Consider the following 26,050-nt stretch of genomic DNA (forward strand, 5'->3'; position numbering starts at 1 on the left):
TTGAGTCTCCACGTGTTTGTGTTTTTTGCAGATTTTTTTCTTGTTGTTGATTTCCAGTCATATAGCGTTGTGGTTGGAAAAGATGCTTGATATGATTTCAATTTTCTTAAAGCTACTGAGGTTGGATTTGTAGCCCAGGATATGATCAACCTTAGAGAATGTTCCATGTGCACTTGAGAAGAATGTGTATTCTGTTGCTTTTGGATGGAATGTCCTATAAATATCTATGAAGTCCATCTGGTTTAATGCATCACTCAGGGCCTATGTTTCCTTATTGATTTTCTGTCTGGTTGATCTGTCCATTGCTGTAAGTGGGGTGTTAAAGTCCCCCACTATGACTGTGTTATTGTCGATTTCTCCTTTTAAGGTTGTTAGCAGTTGCCTTAGATATGGTGATGAACCTGTGTTGGGTGCGTAGATATTTAAAATTGTTCTATCATCTTTTTGGATTGATCCTTTGATCATTATGTAATGTCCTTCTTTGTCCCTTAAAATAGTCTTCATTTTAAAGTCTATTTTGTCTGATATGAGTATTGCTACTCCAGCTTTCTTTTGATCCCCGTTTGCAGGAAATATTTTCTTCCATCCTCTTGCTTTCAATTTTTATGTGTCCCTAGAAGTGAAGTGGATCTCTTTTAGACAGCATATATATGGGTTTTGTTTTTGTATCCATTCAGCCAGTGTATGTCTTTTGGCTGGGGCGTTTAGTCCATTCACACTTAAGGTAATTACTGATATGTATGTTCTTCTTGCCATTTTATTAATTACTTTGGATTTGTTTTTGCTGCTCTTTTTCCTTTCCTTCTTCTCTTGTTCTTTCCTGCCTATAGATGTTCCTTTAGTATTTGTTGTAAGGCTGGTTTAGTGTTGCTGAATTCTCTCAGCTTTTGCTTATCTGTGAAGGTTTAGATTTCTCCTTCAAATCTGAACGAGAGCCTTGCTGGGGAGAGTAATCTTGGTTGGAGGTTTTTTCCTTTCATCACGTTGAGTATCTCATGCCACTCCCTTCTGGCCTGCAGAGTTTCTGTTGGAAAATCTGCGGATAGCCTTATTAGGGTTCCCTTGTATGTTATTTGTTTCTTTTCCCTAGCTGCTTTCAAGATTTTCTCTTTGTCTTTAATTTTGGTCAGTTTGATTAGTATGTGTCTCAGGGTGTTCCTCCTTCGGTTTATTTTATATGGTACTTGTTGTGCTTCCTGGATTTGAGTGAGTGATTCCTTTCCCATGTTAGGGAAGTTTTCGGCTATTATCTCTTGGAATATTTTTCCTGTTCCCTTCTCTCTCTCTTCTCCTTCTGGCACTCCTATAGTACGGATATTGTTGCGTTTAATGTTTTCCCAGAGTTCTCTGAGACTCTTTTCATTTCTTTTCAATCTTTTTTCTCTTTTCTGTTCTGCATCCATAATTTCCACCAATCTGTCCTCCACCTCACTTATTCGTTCTGCCTCCTATTTTCTGCTGTTAGCTGCTTCTAGTGAGTTTTTTATTTCAGTTATTGTATTTTGCATCACTTCTTGTTTAAGTTTGATATCTCCTTGGTCAGTGTTTCCTGTAAGTTATCCATCTTTGCCTCCAGTTTATTTCCAATGTCTTGCATCATCTTCAGCATCGACAGTCTAAAGTCTTTTTCCTGGAGGCTGAGAATCTCCTCATGGCTTAGCTGTTTTTCTGGGGTTTTTCCTTTCTCCCTCATCTGAGTTATAGTCCTCTGTCTTTTCATTTTTATAGGTTTTTAGTGTGGTGACCTTCTTACAGATAAAAGGATTGTAGCCTCCCTTACTTCTGATGTCTGCCCCCCTGTGGCTGAAATCGGTATGGGGTGCTTGCTGTAGCCTTCCTGATGGGAGGGGCTGATGCCTGCCCCCTGGTAGGAGGAGCTGATTCTAATCCCTCTGGTGGGTGGGGCTTAGTCTCTGGATGGGATTAGAGGCAGCTGTGTGCCTGAAGGGTCTTTAGGCAGCCTGTTTACTGAGGGGTGGGGCTATGATTCCACCTGGGTTGTTGTTTGTCCTGGGGCTTCTCAGCAGCTGGCTGACAGGTGGGGCCAGATTTTCCCAAAATGGCCACCTCCAGAGAAAGGCGTGCTGCTGAATATTCCTGAGAGCTTTGCCTTCAATGTCCTTCCCTCACAGCAAGCCACGTTCACCCCTGTTTTCCCAGGATGTCCTCCAAGAATTGCAGTCAGGTTTGACCCAAATTCCCTTGGAGACTTTGCTTTGCCCTGGGACTCAGTGCACATGAAAGTCTGTGTGCGCCTTTTAAGAATGGGGTCTCCGTTTCCCCAGTCCTATGGAGCTCCTGTGCACAAGCCCCACTGGCCTTCAATGCCAGATGCTTTGGGGCTCTTTCTGCCAGTGCCAGATCCCCACACGTGAGAGTTTGATGTGGTGCTCAGAACTCTCACTCCTGTAGGTGAGTCTCGGTGAACCAGTTAGTTTTCAGTCTGTGCGGCTTCCCACCCGGGAGGTATGGGGTGGTTTATATCGCAAAATCGCCCCTCCTACCTCTTATTGTGGCCTCGTCTTTTTCTTCTGGAGTAGGGTATCTTTATAAGGTTTCTGGTCCATTTGGGTGAAGAGTGCTCAGCCTTTAGTTGTGAATTTTGTTGTTTCTAGGAGAGAAGTTGAGGTCCAGTCCTTCTATTCTGCCATCTTAATCCCTAATTTAATGTAATACTATCTGAGTAACAGTGTAAGAAAAAAGATTGATCCATTAAAGGTTGACATATCATCCCTTTGGAAAAGTCACAGAATATATACACACATATATATGTATGTATGTAAAATATACACTTTGTTCTATTTTTCATCTCTCATTCTTTGTGCCTCTATTTTACCTTCAGCCTAGTTTCCTCATTCATATTTGTAAATATCAGAAACTTTTTTTTTTGTCTTTTTGTCTTTTTAGGGCCGTACCCTCAGCATATGGAGGTTCCCAGGCTAGGGGTCTAATTGGAGCTATAGCTGCCAGCCTACACCACAGCAACACGGGATCCGAGCCACATCTGCGACCTACACCACAGCTCACGGCAACCCTGGATCCTTAACCCACTGACTGAGCCCAGAGATCAAACCCGCAACCTCATGGTTCCTAGTCGGATTTGTTAACCACTGAACCACAACGGGAACTCCAGAAGCTTTTTAAATAACCTCTTTGAACCCTGAAAGGTCTAAATGAATAATAAACGTGGGCTCAAGCCAGCACCCCCAAAAGGCATGGGGCTTTGTCAGCCTCTCTCCTGCCCTTTCCATGTCATTATGCACACACATGGACACAGGGAGCCTCTTGGCATAGAGAATTATGGTTTGAAAAATGGAGTGTGCCTTTGTAGCCTGTTTCATTTGAAATTTGAATCCCTTGGTCTTAACGAGACACACGGTGCAAACTTCCATTTCTTGCAGAGTCCAGTTAGAGGTGGCAACACTGAGATAATCATAGACACAGGCGTGGTGCCTCCAGGGGAGGAAGACGCTTCGTTTCCTCCACTCAAATCTGAGGACAGTGGGATCGGGCTGAGCGCCTCGTCACCAGAGCTCTCCGAGCACTTGAGGGTTCCCAGGGTGTCCCCGGAAAAAGACGACGTCTGGAAGAAGGGAGGGAGCATGCAGAGGACGCTCCTCTGCATCCAGGAGCTGATTGCCAACTTTGCCCACAAGAACATCTTTGGAGTGCAGCCCTTGGCGTCTGGAGAAGAAGCCAAGTCGGAGGAGCACGCGGGCCCTCGGGATGAAGGCAGGACACGCAGTGCGGAGGCCAGCGACTTGAGCAGGAAGAACTCATGGGAAGCGAAGCCCATCAGCGTGCCCCAGTTCAAGCAGATGCTCTCGGACCTCTTCACAGTCCGAGGGTCTCCATTTAAGATGAAAAGCACGGAGTCACCATCACCCCTGCCCAGCAGCCCTGGCCGCAGGACGAAGGAGGAGTGGACTGTGGACCAGGTGGTCGTTGACCTGGGGAGCTCGAGGGAGAGCTGCCGGGAGGCCTTCGCTGCTGCCTGCCACCTGCTGCTAGACTGCGCCACCTTCCCTGTGTACCTGTCCCAGGAGGAGACGGAGCGGCTCTGCGACACGCTCTTCCGGCTTCCCGGTGAGAGGGCAGCCCGCTCGGGCCATCCCGAGGAGTCGTGTGGCTGGGGTGGGGGTTGTTTACAGACAGCTGAGATCACACCAGCCCAGAAGGAACTGTTGGTCACATTTGTTTGCTTCCTGATTTTGCAACGAGCATGTACGGTTTTGATTGGTGTCTTGCTGGATGGAAAAGCAATGAGGCTGGGACTGGATTTTTTTTTTCTTTTTTTTTTGTCTTTTGTCCTTTTTTAGGGCCGCATCCATGGCACATGGAGATTCTCAGGCTAGGCGTCCAATCCAAGCTGTAGCTGCCAGCCTGCGCCACAGCCACAGCAACACCAAATCCGAGCCATGCCTATAACCTACACCACAGCTCATGGCAACACCGGATCTTTTAACCCACTGTGTGAGACCAAGGATCGAACCCGCGTCCTCATGGTTACTAGTCAGGTTCGTTGGTCACTGAGCCACAGTGGGAACTCATGAGATTGGATCTTTAAACAGCGGGCATCCAGCACAGCACAGAAGTCCATCCCAGAAAGGTCTGGGACATAAAAGGTGCTTGATCATACTCAGTAGACTGTTTCGTGAGAATTGCTGTTAAGCTCCATGTGTTAGTTTGCTCGGGTTGCCATAACAAAGTGCCACAAACACAGTGACTTAGACAACAGAAACGTGTTGTCTCACGGGTCTGGAGGCCAGGAGGCTGAGGTCAGTGTGTTGACGGGGCCATGCTCCCCCTGAAGATGCTGGGAAGGGTGTGCTCCCCGCTCTCCTTGAGCCTCTGGTAGCTCCTGGGCTTGTGGCAGCCCTAATCTAATCTTTCCTCGGCCTTCTTCCTGTGTGCGTGTCTGTGTTCTAATTTCCCTTCCATGAGGAACCAGTTCTATTGGATTAGGGGCCCACCCTGCTGTACCAGGACCTCATTTTAACTAATTACATCTGCAGGACCAATTTTCCAATAGAGTCGCATCCTGAGGTCCCAAGGGTTCAGACTTCACCCTAGGAATTTGTATCAGGAGACAGTTCAACCCTTAACAGGCAGTGTCCTAGCTTGGCTGGATGGCTGAAACGACAGAAATTTATTTTCTCACAGTTCTGGGGCTAGAAGTTCGAGATCAAGGTGCCCATGTAGTCAGTTTCTGGGGAGCTCTGTCCCCTTGGTTGCAGACTGCTCCCTTCTGCCGGTGTGCTCACACCCTGGCGGTGCAGGGGGGCGCTCTCTGTTGTCTCTGACTAAAAGGACACCGTCCCATCAGAAGGCCACACCTGCAGACCTCATCTAGACCTAATCACCTCCCGTAGGCCCTGCCTCCAAATACTATCACGCTGAAGGTTGGGGCTTCAACATGTGAATTTTGGGCAGACACACTTGAGTCCATCATAGACAGTGAACACTTTAGAGAAACAAGGGGGAGTTCCTGTTGTAGCTCCACAGGTTAAGAACTGACATAGTGTCTATGAAGATGCGGGTTCAATCCCTGGCCTCACTCAGTGGGTTAAGGAGCCAGCCATTGCCTTGAGCTGCAGCATAGGTCACAGATCTGGTGTGGCCATGGCTGTGGTGTAGATCACAGATGCAGCCCCCATCCGACCCCTCGCCTGGGAACTTCCATATGCCACAGGTGCAGCCGTCAAAAGAAAAAAGAGGAAAAGGGATAGAGGGGAAGGTGGAAAGTAAGAAAGAGTGATTAAGTTGGGAAGAGCAGAGGGTGAATGAAGCCCTCCCTTCTCATGGTCATTACCTTGAACTTCCCATGCAGTTGGCTCTCGGCTCACGAGCTGCAAATGACAGTATACTTGGAAGAAATGCATTTAGAATTGGTATCTTCAGTGTATTTTTGGCTTCCTTTAAAGCTAATGCCATGTGCCCTGCCACTGAGAGAGCTCTGAAAACACGTTTTGGACTCGACACCAAAAAATGCGACTTTTACTATATGTAAATCTGAAAAGTTTTTTTAAAAAATGCAGATTTTTACTATATTTGAATTTTTTTTTTTTTTTTGGCTTTTTACCATTTCTTGGGCCGCTCCCGCTGCATATGGGAGGTTCCCAGGCTAGGGGTCAAATTGGAGCTGTAGCTGCCAGCCTACGTCAGAGCCACAGCAGCGAGGGATCTGAGCCGTGTCTGTGACCCACACCACAGCTCATGGCAACGCCGGATCCTTAACCCACTGAGCAAGGGCAGGGATCGAACCCGCAACCTCATGGTTCCTAGTCGGATTCGTTAACCACTGTGCCACGACGGGAACTCCCTATATTTGAATATTTTAAATGAAAAGCAAGCATCTGTAATCATCTCAAAGCCCCGAGACCGACTTTTACAGAATTGGAATAATGAGGGGAGCACCCATGGCACAGTCGGCGGGTGCTTGGTGCTTCTATGAATGACGTGACAAACGCATGAAACCGGACTTAGTCCCATTTGTCCTCTGGCCCTGAATGGGGACATTGGATCGTGTCACCACCTAAAGGTTATCACACCACCTCCCGGTGACTTCCCGGATCTAAAGGTGTCTTAGGACCTGCAGGCTGGGAGCCAGGCCCGTGTAGTTTTGTCTGTTCCCATCAGCTCTGGTTGGCTTCCTTCCAGGAGCAGGCGATCCCAGTTTTCCATCTTGGCTGAAATCCCTGATGACCATTTGCTGTTGTGTGACCGACTGCTACCTCCAGAACGTGGCCATCTCCACCCTGCTCGAAGTGATAAACCACTCCCAGTCCCTGGCACTGGTCATTGAAGACAAGATGAAACGCTACAAAAGCTCTGGGCACAACCCGTTCCTCGGCAGGCTGCAGATGGTGACCGTTCCTCCCATCGCTCCGGGAGTACTGAGAGTCGTCGCGGAGAAAACAGACTTCTATCAGGTACTTCCCACTGGGAGGAGGGAAGCTGGGACCCTGGGACCCTCTTCCCAGACTGTTTGACATTGTGGTGGTGGTGACGAGGCATATGGTGGCTCTGGTGGCTGGAGACCTGTCCCTGCCTCGTCCGCCTATCTCACCCAGGCACCTGGCACAGTTTCTGGCCCCGCAGCAAGTGTTCAGTAATATGTGTGTTCACGTTTAGGCTGACTGGACCCCATGTGTAAGGATTGCTAAGTTATCTAACCATACAGAAAAGAGCCTGCCCAATTTGTGAGGCTAGAGGCTTTGAAGTTACTGAGCCTCAAGGAAAAGTTAGTCCTTGTCAAATTTAAGGAAGGTGGTGAGCAGGTATTGTCCATCTTTCTTGGGGACAGAGTAAGAAAATAAGGTATCAATCAGCTATGATGGAAAAAATAAAAATCATTTTAAAAAAGAAAGAAAGAAAAGAAGGTATCAGGAGTTTCCATTGTGGCTCAGCAGGTCAAGAATCCAACTACTATCCATGAGGACCCAGGTTCAATCCCTGGCCTCGCTCAGTGGGTTAAGGATCTGGAGTTGCTGCAAGCTGTGGCATAGGTTACAGATGCAGCTCGGATCTGACGTGGCTGTGGCATAGGCCAGCAGCTGTAGCTCCGGTTTGATGCCTAGCCTAGGAACTTCCATATGCAGCAGGTTTGGCCCCAAAAAGACCCCCCCAAGAAAAGAGAAAGATAGAAAATAAGTTATCATCAGGGTCATATTGCTAGAAACTGAAAGATTCTCCTGCTAGCCCGTGGGATAAAAGTGAAGATTATTATGAAGATAGGCGAGCCTGTGGAAGTCCAAGGGCAGGAGCAGGATGCAGCTGGGACTCAGGGTGTCACACCTGGGAAGCTGTACAGCACCCTGCCAACCAGGATCACTTGACCTTCAGTCTGCCTCAGGACCCTCAAGCTTGGTTCTCCTGGCTAATGACACTTGTATTTCTTCCTTATCATTCTGAACTAACCAGGCAAGGCTATTAAACAGGCAGTCAGCGGGACACCCTTGAGTCAGGTACCTTCTGCTTGTCCAGTCACTGACCACAGCAGGGACTCAGACGAGGGAGAAGTAGGCATGTGGTATAGAAAGGAACAGGCCCACTCACTCAGGCCTGTAGATGGGACACTGCTCCCCTGCAGGTGGTAGAGGCAGCAGGCGCCCTGAGAACTCGGCGATGCTAAGGAAGAGACATTTGAGATGTCTTACGTGTGAGATGGAGATTCCCAGGCTAGGGGTCCAATTGGAGCTATAGCTGCCAGCCTACACTAGCACCGTAGCAATGCCAGATCCTTAATCCACTGAGCGAGGCCAGGGATCGAACCCACAACCTCACGGTTCCTAGTTGGATTTGTTTCCACTGGGCTGTGATGGGAACTCCCCTTTTAGATCTCGATAGCCATCCTCTGAAGGGCTTTGGAAATGGGCTGGCTCTTCATCTCTTTGGGATGAGCTCTTCTCAAGCAAATCATCTAACTAAGGCCACCTCTCAGCTTTGTTTCCTTTTGTTTTTCTTTTTCTCTTTCTTTCTCTCTCTCTCCTTCCTTTTTTTTTTTTTTTTTTTTTTGGCCATGCCTATGGCATGTGGAAGTTCCAGACCAGGGATCAAACCTGTGCCACAGCTGCAACCTGAGATATAGCAGTGACAATGCCAGGTCCTTAACCCACTGTACCACCAGGGAACTCCCTTTAATTATTTATTGATTGATTTATTTTAATTTTTCACTTTTGGCTAAACTCATGGCATGTGGAAGTTCCTGGGCCAGGGATTGAACCCAGGCCACAGCAGTGACAATGCCAGATCCTTAACCACTAGACAACCAGGGACCTCCTCCTTTTCTTTTTTTTTTAAATAGTATTATTTAGATATAATTCACTCATTTAAAGTACACAATTTGGAGTTCCCATCGTGGCTCAGCAGAAACGAATCTGACTAGTATCCTTGAAGGTAAATGTTCGATCCCTGGCCTTGCTCAGTGGATTAAGGATCTGGTGTTGCCATGAGCTGTGGTGTAGGTTGCAGACATGGCTTGGATCTGGCATTGCTGTGGCTGTGGTGTAGGCTGGCAGCTGTAGCTCTGATTAGACCCCTAGCCTGGGAACCTCTGTATGCCATGGGCGCAGCTCTAAAAGACAAAAATAAAGTAAGTACACAATTCAGTGGTTTTTTTAATTGTATGCGTAGAAATGTGCCATTTTCCTTGTTTTCTGTATGTCATATCTTTTTCCTGCCTATTTCCCTCTTGCTACTTTCTTTTTCATTAAGTGAGTATTTTCCAGTGTAGTATTTTAGTTCTCAATGATTTTTCCATGTATTTTTGGAATTACTTTATTTAGCAGTTATTCTACGGTTTACGATCTACATCTCCTCAGAACTAGCTTCACTTTCGTGCTGTATTCCAGTGGGCTATAGAAACATTCTTGTGGAGGAGTTCCTGTCGTGGTGCAGTGGAAATGAATCCAACTAGGAACCATGAGGTTGCGGGTTCAATCCCTGGCCTTGCTCAGTGGGTTAAGGATCTGGCGTTGCCGTGAGCTGTGGTATAGGTCACAGACGCGGCTTGGATTTGATGTTGCTGTGGCTGTGGTGTAGGCCAGCAGCTGTAGCTCTCATTGGACTCCTAGCCTGGGAACCTTCATATGCCGTGGGTGCAGCCCTAAAAAGCAAAAAAAAAAAAAAAAAAAAGAAAGAAAGAAAGAATCCTGTGGAATAGCTCTCTTCCTCTTCCCCTCTTGTGCTATTCGGGTCATGCGTATTACATCTGTATTTGTTACAACACCAGCAATACATGGTTATAATTATTGCTTTATATAACCTCATGATGTTTAAAGACGTTGGGAGAAGAAAGGGAAACAACTGTATGTATTTATAGTTTGCTCTGTTAACCTTCTTAGGTACCATCCTGGCTGTCTTCACTCGTGGATCTGAGTTAGCATCAGGTGTTGTTTCTTTACTCCAGTACAGCTTCGCTTGTGCTGTTATTGCCAGTTATAGTTCTATGTGTTATATGCCCCCCAATACATTGGGTACCTGTTGTTTTGCACAGCTCTTTTTCAAACCAAATGAAAGAAGTGGAGAAATACGCGTTTACACTGCCTTTTGATAGTTGCATAATTACCTTTAGTGCTGCCCTTTGCTTCGAGTATAGGTTCAGATAACTGTCTGTGGTCGGTTGCTTTCACCCTAAAGAACTTCCTGTAGTCTTTCTTGCAAGGCGGGCTTGGGAGCAACAAAATCTCTCCATCTTCATTTACCCGGAAATGTCTTTTGTTTCTCCTTTTATGTAAGGTAGTTTTACAGCATATAAGGTTCTTGGTTGAAATGGGTTGTTTTTTGGTCTTTTTTGTCTTTCAACAATCTGAATATAAGAATAAATATTCTTTACTCTTCCCTACATATGCTTGACTATAAAATATTTAAACCAACACTTTTTAATAATCCATAACAAAGGCTCATCTAAGTGTTTGCGTGAACGTACATTTTAATTAATCATTTGAATGTGTCATCTACTTATCTTCTGGCTTCCCTTGTTTCTGATGAAAAGGTCGCTATTAATCTTACTGGGGTCTCCCTGTAAATTATCAGTTCAGCTTTTTCTTGTTACTTTCAAGATTTTCCCTTTGTCCTTTAGCATTTCACTGTGATGTGTCTGGGTGTGGATCTCTTTGTATTTATCCTACATGGATTTCGCTGAACTTCTTGGTTGTGTAGATTAAGGTTTTCCAGCAAATTTGGGAAGTTTTCAGCCAGTATTTTTTGAAATATTTTTCCTGCTGCTTTCTCTTTTCCTTTACCTGGCACTCCAATTGTGTGTACGTTGGTGCATTTAATGGTGTCGCACACATTTCTCTAAGGCTCTATTCATTTTTCTTATTTTTTTTCTCTGTATACCTCAGATTTCATAATTTCTATCAATCTTTTCACTGATTCTTTCTTCTGCCAGTTCAGCCTAACTTTTGGGCCTGCTTTAGTGAATTTTTCATTTAGGTTATTATACTTTCAACTCCAGAGTTTGCCTTTTTTTTAACTCATGTCTTTTTTTAAAGTCTTTTATTATTGGTGTGGAGTTGATTTACAATGTTGTGCCAATTTTTGCTGTACAGCAAAATGATTGTTACACATATATGTGTATAAATACATGAGTATATGTATATACATTCTTTTTCATACTCTTTTCCATTATGGTTTATCACAGGATATTGAATATAGTTCCCTGTGCTATAAAGTAGGACTGCATTGTTTATCCATTCTGTGTATAATAGTTTACATCTGCCACTCCAACTCCCACTCCATCCCTGCCCCAGCTCTTTCCCATTGGCAACCACAAGTCTGTTCTCTATGTCTGTGAATCTGTTTTGTAGATAATTTCATAATTTCTGTCTTCCTATTGTTATTGTCTGTTTTGTAGATAATTTCATAATTTCTGTCTTCCTATTGTTATTGTCTATTGGATGAGATGTTATCATCATACTTTTTTTATTTCTTTGAATATGATTTCCTTTAGTTATTCAAACAGATTTATAATGGCTACTTTGAAGTCTTTGTTAAATCTGGTTGCTCTCTTAGCTACTTTTGTTTGCTTTTTTCCCCTGTGAATGGGTCATATTTTCTTGTATCTTTGTATGCCTTAAAATCTTTATTGACAACTGGATATTTTAGATAATGTATTGTGACTCTCTATTCTGACACCTCCCTCCTAGCCCCACCAGTGACTTGTTCTTGTCTTTGTTGTTTATTTGTTTTAGTGACTTGGCTATTTTAGTGACATCTGTTTCCCATGCCGTGTGAGGCCTTGGTGCTGCTCCTTGAAGGGTGCAGGCTTAGGAACTTGCATCCACTCTGAGCTGATAATGGTCCTGGCAAGTTTCTCATTGACTGGCTGCTTTCACTGATCTCTGTTAAGCTCGCTTGGTATTACACCCAGCTGTTAGGCTCCACTAATCACTGGTTGGTTGCTATTGTTGTTTTAAACAATGCGTAAATAACTCCACAGTCTGATACAGTGAAATTTATAACCCTCTGCACAGGGAGTTTTTTGAGGCCAGTCTTTGAGATTTGCATTGACACAGCAGAGTTTTTCCTAGCAATCTGTTTCCCTTATTATTTGTGGTAAATGGGCTGACCTATGGTTTAGCCTGTTGCTGTCGTTGAGTTACTAGCCTTGGGGTATTGGAACTGCTTATCACCAAAATCTTTTTTTTTTTTCTTTTTTGGCCACATCCACAGCATGCAGAATTTCCTGGGCTAAGGATCAAACCTGCACCACAGCAGTGACCCAAGCTACTGCAATGACAATGCCAGATCCTTAAGCCACTGAGCCACCAGGGAACTCCTCTGAAGCCTTGATTTTTATTTTGACTCAGATTAGTATGTTCCTGAGTATCTATTAACTTGACAAGCACTGGAGCCTGCTATATATATTATACATTAGTATATGCAGTTCTCAAAAGCTGCATCTGGCTGGTGCCTGCCCACATTGAGATGCTGGAACTAGAGACAGTAAAGCAACCTGCACAGATAGCCAGTATGTGCCCCAGGTTCTCAGACTTCAGGTGGCAGGCTGGCTTCATATCTTCTAGCCTTTTTCTCATTCCCATGGAGCAGCTCACACACCAGTGTTCCTGCTGCCCACAGTGCAAATAGAATAAGGTCAGATATTCCAAGAGTACTCTGCCCTTTCTAAGTAGAAACAGCAGATTGCCAACCACTAAGAAAACATCCAGAATATAGGGAATGCGAAGGCTGACAGATAAAGGAGCAGGTGTGTTTTTTGATCAGTATTGAATCTCAGTCTTCCAGATGGAACCTCTTACATATAAATTTGCCACAGAGACTGCAGGTAAGGGGTCCGCTTAACTTAGTTGAAAGTTTTCTATCAGAAATTTATTTCAGAGTTCCCATCATGGCTCAGCAGAAACCGATCTGACTGGCATCCATGAGGACAAAGTTTCAATGCCTGGCCTTGCTCAGTGGGTTAAGGATCCAGCGTTGCCATGAGCTGTGATGTAGATCAAAAAGTGGCTCGGATCTGGTGTCACTGTGGCTGTGGTGCAGGCCAGCAGCTACAGCTCCAATTCAACCCCTAGCCTGGGAACCTTCGTATGCCATGGGTGCGGCCCTAAAAAGACAAAAGACCAAAAAAAAAAAAGAAATTTATTTCTAACTTGATCATTGGAAAGCACATACCCTTAAATAAATAATAGTTAGGGGTTCAGGCTAATCAGTGGTTAATTTGATCTGGGCAGAGAAAACAGTCTTGTCAAATAGAATTAAAATGGCCAAAGTAAGTTCTTTAAGATGTACCTAAAATGTCATAATCTATGAGACATCTTCTTTTTCCATGACCTAGAAGAGTGCCTTGAGAAATTCCCCTTCCTAGAGTCCCTTGGTGGCTCCACAGGTTAAGGATCTGGCATTGTCATTGCTGTAGTGTGGGTTTGACCCATGGCCCCGTAGTTTTCATATGCTCCAGGCACAGCCAGAGAAAAAATCTTGGGAGGGAGGGAGAGAGGAATTCCCTTCCCGAAAGTGGGACCAGCCCTCCCTTTGAGTCTCACCTTGGTTGGCTCAGGCCCCCCCCCCCCCCCACTGGTGCTCCCTGGAACTTTGGGAGGGGCTGCAGCCAGTTGCAGGTGTCGTTTGTTTAAAGAGCCAAGATCAGGGCTGGGGAGATGAAGGACTTGATTCGGATATGATTTGTGTCCTGAAGTTGAGCCAGGCATCTGCCATGGCATAGCACACAGAAATGGGAACAAGCAAGTTTGTGGAATTAAAGCTGAACCCCAGTTTGAGCCAGCCCTAGGTGGTAAGGTGCTAGTGTCTGCCTCGGACAGTGACCACCACAAACCCACCAGACTTCCTGGAGGGCTCGTCTCTGGGATGCAGTGCCTCAACCAGTGGGTTCTTGCTTCTGAGTGATTCCTCCTCTGAAAGAGAAGGTCTGGGCAAGAGCTGTAGTGTTCTAAGTGGGTCCCAAACCTCCAAGTTTAACCTATAACCTGGCCCTCGCCTGGATGACTCCTGGGGGGTCTGTGATGTGGTCTGGGTCTGGTTGGCTTTGTGTCGTTTGTCAGTGGTGGTTCTTTGTATATTACGGATCTTCACATGGCACGTGTAGGCAGAAGCCAGTCCCGGGGGCTGGGGCTGGCCTGACGCAGGAATGGGCGGGTGTTGCCTGTGTTCACACGGTCCCCTCTGCCCAGAGGGTGGCTCGTGTGCTGTGGAATCAGCTGAACAAGGAGACACGTGAGCATCACATCACGAGCGTCGAGTTGTTCTACCGGCTCCACTGCCTGGCCCCGTCGGCCAACATCTGCGAGGACATCATCTGCCATGCCCTCCTGGACCCTGATAAGGTGAGCTTCGCAGCCAATAATGTCCAACCCGTCCCAACCCGACAGTCCCAACTCCATGCGCAGGCTTACCGGTACCCAGTGGGAGTCTTTCTGCGGCTCGGTGGACACCCCAATTCACAAGCAGAGGCATGTCGCATTAGTAACATTTTCATACATCCATCATTTCAGGACTGGAAGGCCTCCAGAAGCATGAGCCGTCCCCTTGTGTCATATTAAGGCCCGCCGGGGACATCTGCCTAGGCTCCCATAATGCTCGCAGGACTTCTGGTGAAGTAGGGCATCGCAGAGGTGTTGGTCTTTGCAGCCCTGGCTCAAGTCATGTCCTGTTCTCTCAGCCACTTGGCCTGCCACTGCCAAGGGGCGCGAGAAGGCCATGCTCTGTGTTCTCCTTCAGCCACAGGCCTAAGTGTGACCCTGGACTCGGGCTGACACTGGGTCTGGAACAAACACCGTCCTAAAAGTGTGTCTGCATGGGAGCGAGCAGGGAAGGCGAGGACGCGGCCTCTGCTTTCCTCCAGGCCCCACGGGACACAGCAGGCACGAAGGGGACCCCCGCAGCTCTGCCCGGATGCTGGCTTCCTGCTGCACTCTCGTTTGTCACTTAAACTGAGGTTGCTGCCACTGAGAGCAGTGTTCTGAGGAAGCAGGTTCCTCACTCTCCTTTCCTTCCTAACCCAGGGGACGCGGCTGGAAGCTCTGTTTCGATTCTCCGTCATCTGGCACCTGACAAGAGAGATCCAGGGCAGTCGAGTGACATCTCACAACCGCTCCTTTGACAGGTGAGGGGGTCTTTCTTGTCACCCCTAATGCAGAAGGACACTTCGCAGAGGGCCGGGCCAGCGGGCCGGGCTGGGGAGAGGGCGTGTGGGAAGTGGGGAGCATGACCTCATGTTCTTGGTGCAGAGCAAACGATTCCCGTGGTCCCCACAGTGAATTTAGGCTGAGCACGTGTGGATGCCTGGTAGGCGTTTCCTTAATTTGGTCATGGAAGGACGAAGCCCAGTGTCCCTCAGGGTCAGCTGAGGAGCTTATAGAATGTGCCCCACGAGGGACCTTTTTAGGGACATGAACACGGTCTAGATCTTGATTGGGGCCGCAGCCATACTGGCCCTGTACCCTTGTGGTGCCCTCAAGCACATGCTAAGACATGACCTTCACTGCAGGTCTTTTTTTTTTTTTTTATGGCCACACCGACAGCATATGAAAGTTCCTAGGCCAGGGACTGAACCTGAGCCACAGCTGAGACCTAAGCCACAGCTGTAGCAACTCTGGATCCTTTAACCCACTGCACCAGGCCGGAGAGCCAACCCACACCTCTGCAGCAAGCTGAACTGCTAGTCGGGTTCTTAACCCACTGTGCCATGGCAGGAACTCCTACAGGTGTTCTGTTCTATGTTGTTTTTCAAAAATCCTCTATCTTGTTTGTGAGGGGCCAGACAGGCCACCTTAGCGGGATGCCAGCTGATTCTGATGCCTCCCCTCCCGCCAGATTCGGAAGGAGGTGTGGACATTGGCATTTTAAAAGCTACCCAGTGACTCTAGCTTAGACCCTGGTTCCCATCTGCCTAGGTGAGCAAGCCCAGCCTGGGCAAAGCTCGCTGGGGGCGTCCCAGCACTCAGGGCACCAAATGCTGACCTGACGGTATGTTTCCTCCCACAGGTCCCTCTTTGTTGTGCTGGACAGCCTGGCCTGCACAGATGGCGCCATCGGGGCTGCTGCCCAGGGCTGGCTGGTGCGTGCCCTCTCCCTTGGTGACGTGGCACGCATCCTGGAACCCGTGCTCCTGCTGCTGCTCCAGCCCAAAACCCAGAGGACCTCCATTCATTGCCTCAAGCAGGAGAACTCGGCAGGTGAGCACACCGTGCAGGGGGCCGGGCCAGCTTTGTGTCCCTGGGGCCCCAGGCCTGGGAGGGAGGAAGGGGTGACCTGGACCCCAACTGCCCAGGGCAACAGCCAAAACACTTAGACTTACCTGGTGGTTTTGCCAGATCCAAAAGCTATGAAGGGGAGTTCCCTGGTGGCCTAGCGTTTGAGGATTAGGCATTGTCACTGCTGTGGCTCGAGTTCGGTCCCTGGTCAGGGAACTTCTGCATGCCACAGGGCACAACCAGGGGGGCTGGGGCCGGGGGAGCTATGGAGGTACTTTGTGGGGACTTTTAAAACCTAAGGATCGGATGAACCAGCACTTAGAAATACTAGATAGTGGAGTTCCCATCGTGGCGCAGTGGTTAACGAATCTGACTAGGAACCATGAGGTTGAGGGTTCGGTCCCTGCCCTTGCTCAGTGGGTTAACGATCCGGCGTTGCCGTGGGCTGTGGTGTAGGTTGCAGACGCGGCTCAGATCCTGCGTTGCTGTGTCTCTGGCGTAGGCCGGTGGCTACAGCTCCGATTGGACCCCTAGCCTGGGAACCTCCATATGCTGCGAGAGCAGCCCAAGAAATGGCAAAAAGACAAAAAAAAAAAAAAAGAAATACTAGATAGTGAATTTGTTGTTTTCACTGAAAAATCGGATTTTTTTACATCAAAAAGGATAATGTTAGTACCTCATGTTCTAATACGCAGAGCTGATTCCTGATTCTTTTGCTGGGGAAAACATTCAAGTGTATCTAGGGTAGGAGGAGCTGGTCCATTCAGAGGTCTCCAAGGCCAGCCCTTCACTTAGGAAAGAAATGAGGTCTGGTGTGAAGTTAAGTGTGAGTGTGTAGGGCTAGCACTTCTCAGACCCAGAACAGGAGAGTTGAGGTTGCCTCTAGGTATGAAGGATCAGGAATGTCGAAATTTGCATATAATCTCATCACCGGTACTTTATAAAAATGACCTCTGCTTGTGAACCATCAACAAAGTAAGGGGATTCTTTTCTATCCGGCCTCTGAGGTTCTTTCCAGCTGTTAACATGTAATCAGAAATGCAGAAGTAGACCTTTGGGTTCTAAGAACTTTCAGAGGCATCTTTTTTTTTTTTTTTTTTTTTTTTTGCTTTTTAGCACCACACCTGAGGCATATGCAGGTTCCCAGGCTAGGGGTCGAATCAGAGCTGCAGCTGCCATCCTACACCACAGCTCACAGCAATGCCAGGTCCTTAACCCACTGAGCAAGGCCAGGGATGGAACCTGCAACCTCATGGTTCCTAGTTGGATTCGTTTTCTCTGTACCATGATGGAAACTCCCTCAGAGGCATCTTTAGCACAAATTTAAAAGAATATAGGTAGAAAGGAGACAAGAGAGGAGAGACTAAAATTTAAATTTCAGTAGTTAATACCTAGCACAGTTTATCATCTAACTTTACTTCCCACATAGATGTATTTTATCATTTCCTGCAGTTTCCTAAGTGATGATTTTACAAGTCTTGGGTAGTTTGTTTAGCTCACTAGGTTGTAAATATTCAGTGTTCGTCACAGTTTTATCTTAGAGAAAGAAAGCAGCCCACCACCTAAATAAGCAAAGATTTCTGAGGTGGCTTCCTCTCTTCACAAGGTTCCTTGCCTATAACTGTAACTCCTGGTTTTCCTTTAGGAGGGAAAGCTGGCTGCCTTCTCAAAGAAGAAGCATTAAAAAAAAAAAAATTTATGAGAGGGGTTCCCATCATGGAGCAGCAGAAATGAATCTGACTAGAAACCATGAGGTTGCAGGTTCGATCCCTGGCCTCACTGAATGCGTTTAAAATCTGGTGTTGCCTTGGTGTAGATTGCAGACATGGCTTGGCTCTGGTGTTGCTGTGGTGTAGTCTGGCAGCTACAGCTCCAATTAGACCCCTAGCCTGGGAACCTCCATATGCCACAGGTGTGGCCCTGATAAGCAAAAAATAAAATAAAAATAAATAAAAATGTATTAGAATATAGTTGATTTACAATGTTGTGCCATAAACGAGGAGGCGTTTTATTGCTGCACATAATACGAATGTAAAATGCAAAGAAGTATAAACTAAGCACCTTCTTAAAAGTTTGGCTACCAAAAAGTACTTATATTCTGAGTGTGAGCTTTGACTATATGGCATTATCACTTTACTGTGTTTTTTCTTTAACAAAACGTTTTTCTCAATTATCATATCACATTGTTATTCTGAGCAAGTCCTGTGCCAAAATCTTGCATTGTGTCTGTATGGAAGATTCCGTTTTACTCATGTGTGCTAAGACTGCTCAGTTATCCGCTTCATCGTTGGACTTTGATATTCCAGCACCAAGTCCACACACAGTGTGTTCGGAAACCCAAGTTGGTGTCACATTTTATTTTGATGTGAACGTTGCTTTCCCTTGTTTTAAGACTCCACTTTGCAATAAACATTTTGACAATATAAAAAAAAGTTTGGCTGTCATTTATGGCAGCTAAATTGTTGATTATTCCTTTGTTTTAAAATGAAAGTTTAAACTCCACGATTCCTTGGCTTTTAAAAGTCTCATGGCACTCGGAGTTTCCATCGTGGCTCAGCGGAAATGAATCTGACTAGCATCCTTGAGGACACAGGTTTGATCCCTGGCCTCGATCAGTGGGTTAAGGATCCAGCATTGCCTTGAGCTGTGGGGTAGGGTGAACACACGGCTTGGATCTGGTGTTTCTGTGGCTGTGGCATAGGCCAGTGTCTACTGCGCTCCTAGCTGGGAACCTCCATATGCTGCGGGTGCAGCCCTGAAAGACAAAAAAAATAAGATATAAATAAAAAATAAAAGTTTCATGGCACTTCCTGCAGTCTCCTCCAGTTGACATTTAATGCTTTTACTTTGCCAAATCAGAAAATGTGTTCCTTCTCTGGAAACAACTGGAAGGGTTCTGCTTGCCCTCCACCCTACCCCTGTAATCCTATAGAAGCCTTTTGTTTGTTTCAACTGTTCTGCACATCAGGCAGCTCATCTATTTCTAACATCTTCTTCTTTGCTGATGTGGCTTAATGTTCCTGGAACAGATTTGTTGAAAGCTGCTGCATGTTAAAAATGTTCGGCAGTACTAAAGACGTCTGGCTTGTCACTGCTTTTTAAAGAGACCTGAGCACTTTAAAGTGTTGCGTGTTTTCTTATCTCAGAGGTGCTAACATGCTTCTTTGAAAAATTGGCATAATCAGGGAGTGAAAGCACAAGTGAAAGTCCCTTGCAGTGGCCCCCGGATAGAGAGCATCACTGTTCATGGTTCAGCAGATCTCCATCCAGACTTATTCATAGCTGCGTATTATAGCTACTCCCCGCGTTTAGGGGACTCCTCCTATGCAGCTGGATTCTGCAGCTTGGTTTGGTTTTTTTTTTTTTTTTTGGTCTCTATTTTCCTTTTTTTGTTTCCACAGAAAAATAATGAGTGTTCTTTATTTTTTTAATGATCTTTATTTTTTCCATTAAAGCTGGTTTACAAGTGTTCTGTCAATTTTCTGCTATACAGCCAAGTGACCCAGTCACACACATTCTTTTTCTCACATTATATTCCGTCATGCTCCATCATAAGTGACTAGCTATAGTTCTCAGTGCTATACAGCAGGATCTCATTGCTTATCCATTCCGGGTTTTTTTCTTTTACTTAATACACCCTACACCACTCCATATCAGTACACATAGATGTATCTTTTAAGAACCAAACAGGAAGTTCCCTTGCGGTGCATCGGATTAAGGGTCCAGCATTGCCACAACTGTGGTGCAGGTTCATTCCCTGGCCCGAAACCCAAATGGTGCATGGGCCGTGAGATTTTCAATCACCCTCTTACAGTGGAGGCTTGTTTGCTTTCCTCTTTGTTTTGTACAGGATGTTTCAGTGATACATCTAACTTTGAAAACCACCTGCTAACATTTTTGCAGGACACTTTTTTGAAAGACAACTTTTGGGAGAAAATGATAGGTATTTTCTAAAAATCACCCTTCCCCTAAATTTTTGATCTTTATATTTGCTATACAGTGTAACCCAAATTATGCAATTTCTTGAATTTTTTTTTTTTTTTTTTGCTTTTTAGGGCTGTACCATGGCATACGGAGGTTCCCCGGCTAGGAGTCTAATTGGAGCTACAGCTGCCAGCCTACAATACAGCCACAGCAACGTGGGATCCAAGCCATGCCTGCGACCTACACCATAGCTCATGGCAATACCAGATCCTTAACCCACTGAGCGAGGCCAGGGATCGAACTGGAACCCCATGGCTCCTAGTCGGATTTGTTTCTGCTGCACCACAGCGGGAACTCCCTCTGGAACATTTTAAAAGACCTGTTCACTTTACTTGTTTGCCTTCCATCTGTAAGTAATGTAGTCTAGACCCCAGTGTTGTCATTTCATAGAGGAATTTTGTTTTATTTTGTTAGTTTCTTGTGCTTTATTTTTATTGAGGTATAATTGATTTATATAACATTATATGTTTCAAGTACACAGCATAGTGCTTCACATTTTTAAAGGTTATTCTCCATTTATAATTATTATAACACATCAGCTGTATTCCCTGTGCTGTACAATATATCCTGTAGGTGTGGGGTGGGGAGGTTGCCTGCAGCATACAGAAGTTCCTGGACCAGGAATTGAACCCCCAGCCACCGCGGTAACCTGAGCCACAGCCTTGGCAACTAACCACTGGAAGCCACCAGGGAACTCCAGCTTGTTTATTTTATACATAGTAATTTCTACCTCTTGTGTTCTACTCTTATGTTATACATTGTAACTTATACCTCTTATGTTAGACAAGGTAACTCCCTACCCCGGTCTTGCCCCTCCCCCACGGAAGAGTTTTATCAATATTGCTCTCTCTGTCTGGCGTTAAGACAAAGATCACTCCAACACTGATTTATCCTAACTGACCCTTCTGTTTTGAAGCTGTCTGTCATTCTGTAATTTTCAGACTGGCATCGCTGGATTAACAGGAAGCAAACCTCTTTCAAAGAGGCGTGGGGCGCCCCCGAGCTCCAGGAGGGCGGCTCGGAAGACAGTGCGCCCCTGAGCCAGCTCACCACCGTGGACCGCGAAGCCATCTGGGCCGAGGTGGAGAAGGAGCCAGAGAAGGGCCCACCAGACTGCATGCTGGCCGAGGAAGACCTTCCCTGCTACGCGGACCTTCTGGACCAGACGGCTGGCGGTGCCGCCGACAGCAGCGAGCACACCGAGTCCGCGGACACGAGCTCCGGCCCCACGGACAGCGAGAACACGTCCACCTTCTCCTCCCCTTCCCACGACCCGCAGGAGCTGAGCAGCGGCGAACACTGCTGCGCGCCCATCTCCGCAGTGGCCCGGGCGCACCCCAGGCAGGCAGCCGGCCTCAAGTCCAACGCCAAGTTGAGCCTGACGCGTGTGGACTCGGATAAAACCCAGGCTTCCGAGTCGCTGTCCAGCGACGAGGAGGCCGAGGCGGAGCTCCAGGCCCTGACGGCGGCCCGGCTGCTGAAGCAGGAGCGGGAGCGGCGGGAGACCATCGAGGCCTTGTTCAAGCACATCCTGCTCTACCTGCAGCCCTATGACTCGCGGCGGGTGCTGTACGCCTTCTCAGTGCTGGAGGCCGTGCTCAAGACCAACCCCAAGGAGTTCGTCGAGGCTGTGTCCAGGACGAGCATGGACACCAGCTCCACCGCGCACCTCAACCTCATCTCCAACCTCCTTGCTCGCCACCAGGAGGCGCTCTCGGGCCAGAGTTTCTATGGAAAGCTCCAGACCCAAGCCCCCAACGTGTGCCCACACTCTCTGCTGATCGAGCTCCTCACCTACCTGTGCCTGAGCTTCTTGCGGAGCTACTACCCCTGTTACCTGAAGGTCTCCCACCGAGACCTCCTGGGCAACCGGGACGTCCAGGTCAAAAGCGTGGAGGTTTTGATCCGACTGATGACACAGCTGGTGTCAGTGGCCAAGTCGGCCGAAGGGAGGAACGTGGAGTTCATCCACAGCCTGCTGCAGAGGTGCAGAGTCCAGGAGTTCGTCCTGCTCTCCCTGTCCGCATCCATGTACACCAGCCAGAAGCGCTACGGACTGGCCACTGCCGAGAGGGGCCGGGTGCTGCGGGAGGATAGCTTCTTCGAGGAGCGTCTCATCAACCTGGGCCAGGACCAGATCTGGAGCGAGCATCCGTTACAGATTGAGCTGCTGAAGCTGCTGCAGGTGCTCATCGTCCTGGAACACCACCTGGGGCAGGTGCTCGAGGAGGCGGAGCATCCGCCAGACCTGTCCCTGGAGTGGCGGCGGGCCCTGAACTTCCAGCAGGCCATCAGTGCCATGCAGTATGTGCAGCCGCACCCCCTCACGTCACAAGGTCTACTGGTGGCTGCGGTGGTGCGGGGCCTGCAGCCAGCCTATGGCTACGGCATGCACCCTGCTTGGGTCAGCCTGGTCACGCATTCCTTGCCCTACTTTGGGAAGTCCCTGGGCTGGACAGTGACACCCTTCCTGGTCCAGATTTGCAAAAACTTGGATGAGCTGGTCAGGCAGTATGAAAGCGAATCCGTGAAGCTCTCTGTCAGGTACAGTGCACCCTTTGATGTGCTGCTATTGCTTTAATCATGGCTTTTGTCACAAGTGGCTGATTTGCCCTAGAAGCCGATTGGTGGGTCACTTCAACCTAATCAAAAATCTCGTTAGCATCATCAGGAGGGGTATAACAAGGAGCTAAATGTTCAGCTCCTTTATTTTTAATTCTACGTGGCTACCCAGGCTAGATAGGACGAGTCAGTCACTCCATTCTTTTTGCAAAACAGAAATAAAAATGTGACTCTTCTTCATGGAAATTCTAAAACATCTGAAAACATTTTTCCAAAGCGACTATATAAATGTAAAACAGCACAGAAGGTGCCTGTCAGTGTCATAACAGTATTTCATTACAGGAGCCCAGTTTTTTAAGGTAGTGATAGCTCTCTGGTTTTTATGTTTATATGTAGGATTAAAAACCTTTATGGCCTCATTTTTTAAAATTCTCAAAACCAATTTCTTGTTTCTTCACTAAAGCATAACCTCCAAGAGGGAAAACGTTTCTCCGGATTATCCACTCACTCTTTTGGAAGGTCTAACAACCATTAGTCATTTTTGTCTTTTGGAACAACCCAACCAAAACAAAAAGGTAAATCATTTTTTTTCCTGAGTCTGGGATAGTTTTCATATATTGTTTTGTCTTCATTGGGGTTCTGTTTCAAATAAGAAATGTTTATATGTGAGTAACACAAATATATATGCACATGTTAATGCAATTGAACACACGTGAATAATGCAGATGTGTATGCAGATAGATGCAAATGTATGTGAGTAATGCAAATATGGTTTTGTTCTTGCTAGAACTTCCTGTGGGCAGCTTCAGCCTCAACCAGTATGAGATAGAATGTAATCTTTTTCCCATGTATTTTTTTCACTTGACCTTATGGAATCTGAAGATGTTTTAACTGTTGGTTGCTCTACCCTATCTGGGATTAAATTTTAGAACACAGCTAGTGCTTTGGCTGAGTGATTGAAGAGTGTGTGATGAGGAGCCTCAGACTCGCAGGCATCCCTCTTTGAAAGAAAGGTCTGGGCTTAAATGCTCAAGGAGGGAGTTCCTATCATGGTTCAGTGGTAACGAACTCTACTAGTATCCATAAGGATGCAGGTTCGATCCCTGGCCTCACTCAGGGGGTTAAGGATCCGGTGTTGCTGTGAGCTATGGTGTAGGTTGCGGAAGAGGCTCGGATCCTGCGTTGCTGTGGCTGTGGTGTAGGCCAGCAGCTGCAGCTCCAGTTCGACTCCTAGCCTGGGAATTTCCATATGCCACGGGTGCAGCCAAAAAAAAAAAAAAATACTAAAAATAAATGCTTAGGGAGACATCTTACTTTCCAAGCACATGTGGGCCTCCCTGGGGAGGGTGCTGCAGCTCAGCCTTCATCCCACCAGCACCGCATCCTCACAGAAAGGGAAACGCACCACAGACCAGTGAGTCTCACGTGTTCCTTTTTTTTTTTTTTCCTTTTCCAGGCCACAGCTGTGAGTGACCCTACCAGTTTGAAAAATGCCAAGAATGCTATTCTGGAAGAGCTGCCCCGAATTGTTAACACCATGGCCCTTCTCTGGAATGTTCTCAGAAAGGAGGAGACTCAAAAGAGACCCGTGGATCTCCTTGGAGCCACGAAAGGATCCTCTTCGGTTTACTTTAAAACCACCAAAGTAAGAGAGCCTCCTCTGTGGGTCTGTGATTTCCTTTGACTTGTATTGTCCCACCCCAAATAAAAATGCGCAGGGATATATACATAAGTAATCAAACCTCACGTGCTCAGTGAAACCCACATTAGAGGGAAGTTGGAGGTAGAAGTCTTCCGTTTGTTTATTGGAATAAGTTTCCTATTCACGGGAAGAAAGGCTTTGTGAGTAGTTTTCAGTTTATTTTTCGCCTTTACCCTTAAAAAAAAAATAAATAAATACAGTCTCTGGGGTTTTGGTGGCTGGGGGTTCAAGTGAGAGACCTGACGTTCTCACCCTGTTTCTCAGAAGCATCTCTGCTAAGACAGCTAATCTCTGCTTTCAGTGATGCCTTGAATATGCGTTGAGGCATCTTTGAGTTTTTTTATTAAACCAGAAGCACAAAACCTAGAGCACTTCTAGTTCTATTACCGAATCAAACTTGGGTCGGTCCACTCTCCCGCACGCTGTAAAGTCGGTCTGCTGACACTGGATTGTGGGGAAGGAAAGGGCATCGTTCATGGTCCGTACTGGACAAGAGGGGCAGGCAGCTAGTGCCCACAAACCCGGACTCCCCATTGAATTTCAGGGACGTTTTTAAGGACCACGAGGGGACCGTTGCAGGGTGTGTGATCAGCTCATTCACAATCCTCTGACTAGTTGATGACGGGGTAACAGGGTGGTGTTGCAGGGGTGAGCATCAGTCTTCAGGCTCCAGCTGGCTGGGGGCTACATCCTCATGACCATCATGCAGTTTGCTTCTTCTACTTGGTAGGAGTTTTAGTATCTGTACAACAACTTAGGAATGTGCCCCAGACACGATTATCTGTGTACTTCATGGAGGAACTAAAGATTCTGTGACTGCCATATGACTAATTTGTTTACATTGTTACCAGTTCCTCCTGGCTCAACTGCTACATGTCACTACATGTTCCTATCCTTTCAATCATTAATCTTTTTAGGGTTTTTTTGGCTTTTTTAGGGCCATCCCCGGAGCATATGGACGTTCCCAGGCTAGGGGCTGAATCAGAGCTGCAGCTGCTGGCCTACGCCACGCCACAGCCGCAGCAACGCCGAGTCCTTAACCCATTGAGCGAGGCCAGAGATTTGAACCCGCATCCTCATGGATGCTAGTCAGATTTGTTACCGCTGAGCCACAATGGGAACTCCAATCATTAATTTTTATTTTTTATTTTTTATTTTTTTGTCTTTTTGCCTTTTCTAGGGCCGCTCCCGCAGCATATGGAGGTTCCCAGGCTAGGGGTCTAATCGGAGCTGTAGCCACTGGCCTACACCAGAGCCACAGCAATGCCAGATCCGAGCCGCATCTGCAACCTACACCACAGCTCATGCCAACGCCGGATCCTCAACCCACTGAGCGAGGCCAGAAATCAAACCCACAACCTCATGGTTCCTAGTCGGATTCGTTAACCACTGAGCCACAATAGGAACTCCCAATCATTAATTCTTGAGTCAGGCTTTTGCGACTTGGGGAAGGCCCAGGAGACTATAAAGCTTTTCTGCAGACAAGAGGCAGGCTGAGCCTCGGTTTCCTTCTCCGTAAAGTGAGTCTGTTATTAGTGGCCTACCTACTGGGCTATTGAGAAGATTCCATTTGGCAGTGGCTAACATTGATCAAGCCCTCTGCTCAAGCCCTCCCTGAAGGACCCAA

The 26,050-nt window shown here is 46.9% G+C and overlaps 1 protein-coding gene across 2 annotated transcripts in view; it reads left to right on the forward strand.

The window, feature by feature from the left end:
* The window catches only part of DOP1B (DOP1 leucine zipper like protein B), a 133,871-nt gene that overhangs the window by 69,847 nt on the left and 37,974 nt on the right, over positions 1 to 26,050 (forward strand). For both annotated transcript variants that reach the window (XM_047796175.1, XM_047796183.1), the window contains exons 14-21: positions 3,402 to 4,086; positions 6,661 to 6,932; positions 14,154 to 14,306; positions 14,985 to 15,085; positions 15,967 to 16,157; positions 21,101 to 22,703; positions 23,185 to 23,296; positions 24,178 to 24,366. In XM_047796175.1, the coding sequence (XP_047652131.1) occupies positions 3,402 to 4,086; positions 6,661 to 6,932; positions 14,154 to 14,306; positions 14,985 to 15,085; positions 15,967 to 16,157; positions 21,101 to 22,703; positions 23,185 to 23,296; positions 24,178 to 24,366 (3,306 nt within the window). The remainder of the gene's footprint in view (positions 1 to 3,401; positions 4,087 to 6,660; positions 6,933 to 14,153; positions 14,307 to 14,984; positions 15,086 to 15,966; positions 16,158 to 21,100; positions 22,704 to 23,184; positions 23,297 to 24,177; positions 24,367 to 26,050) is intronic.

This window comes from Phacochoerus africanus, chromosome 1 (genome assembly GCF_016906955.1).
Source record: "Phacochoerus africanus isolate WHEZ1 chromosome 1, ROS_Pafr_v1, whole genome shotgun sequence".
Lineage (NCBI taxonomy): Eukaryota > Metazoa > Chordata > Mammalia > Artiodactyla > Suidae > Phacochoerus > Phacochoerus africanus.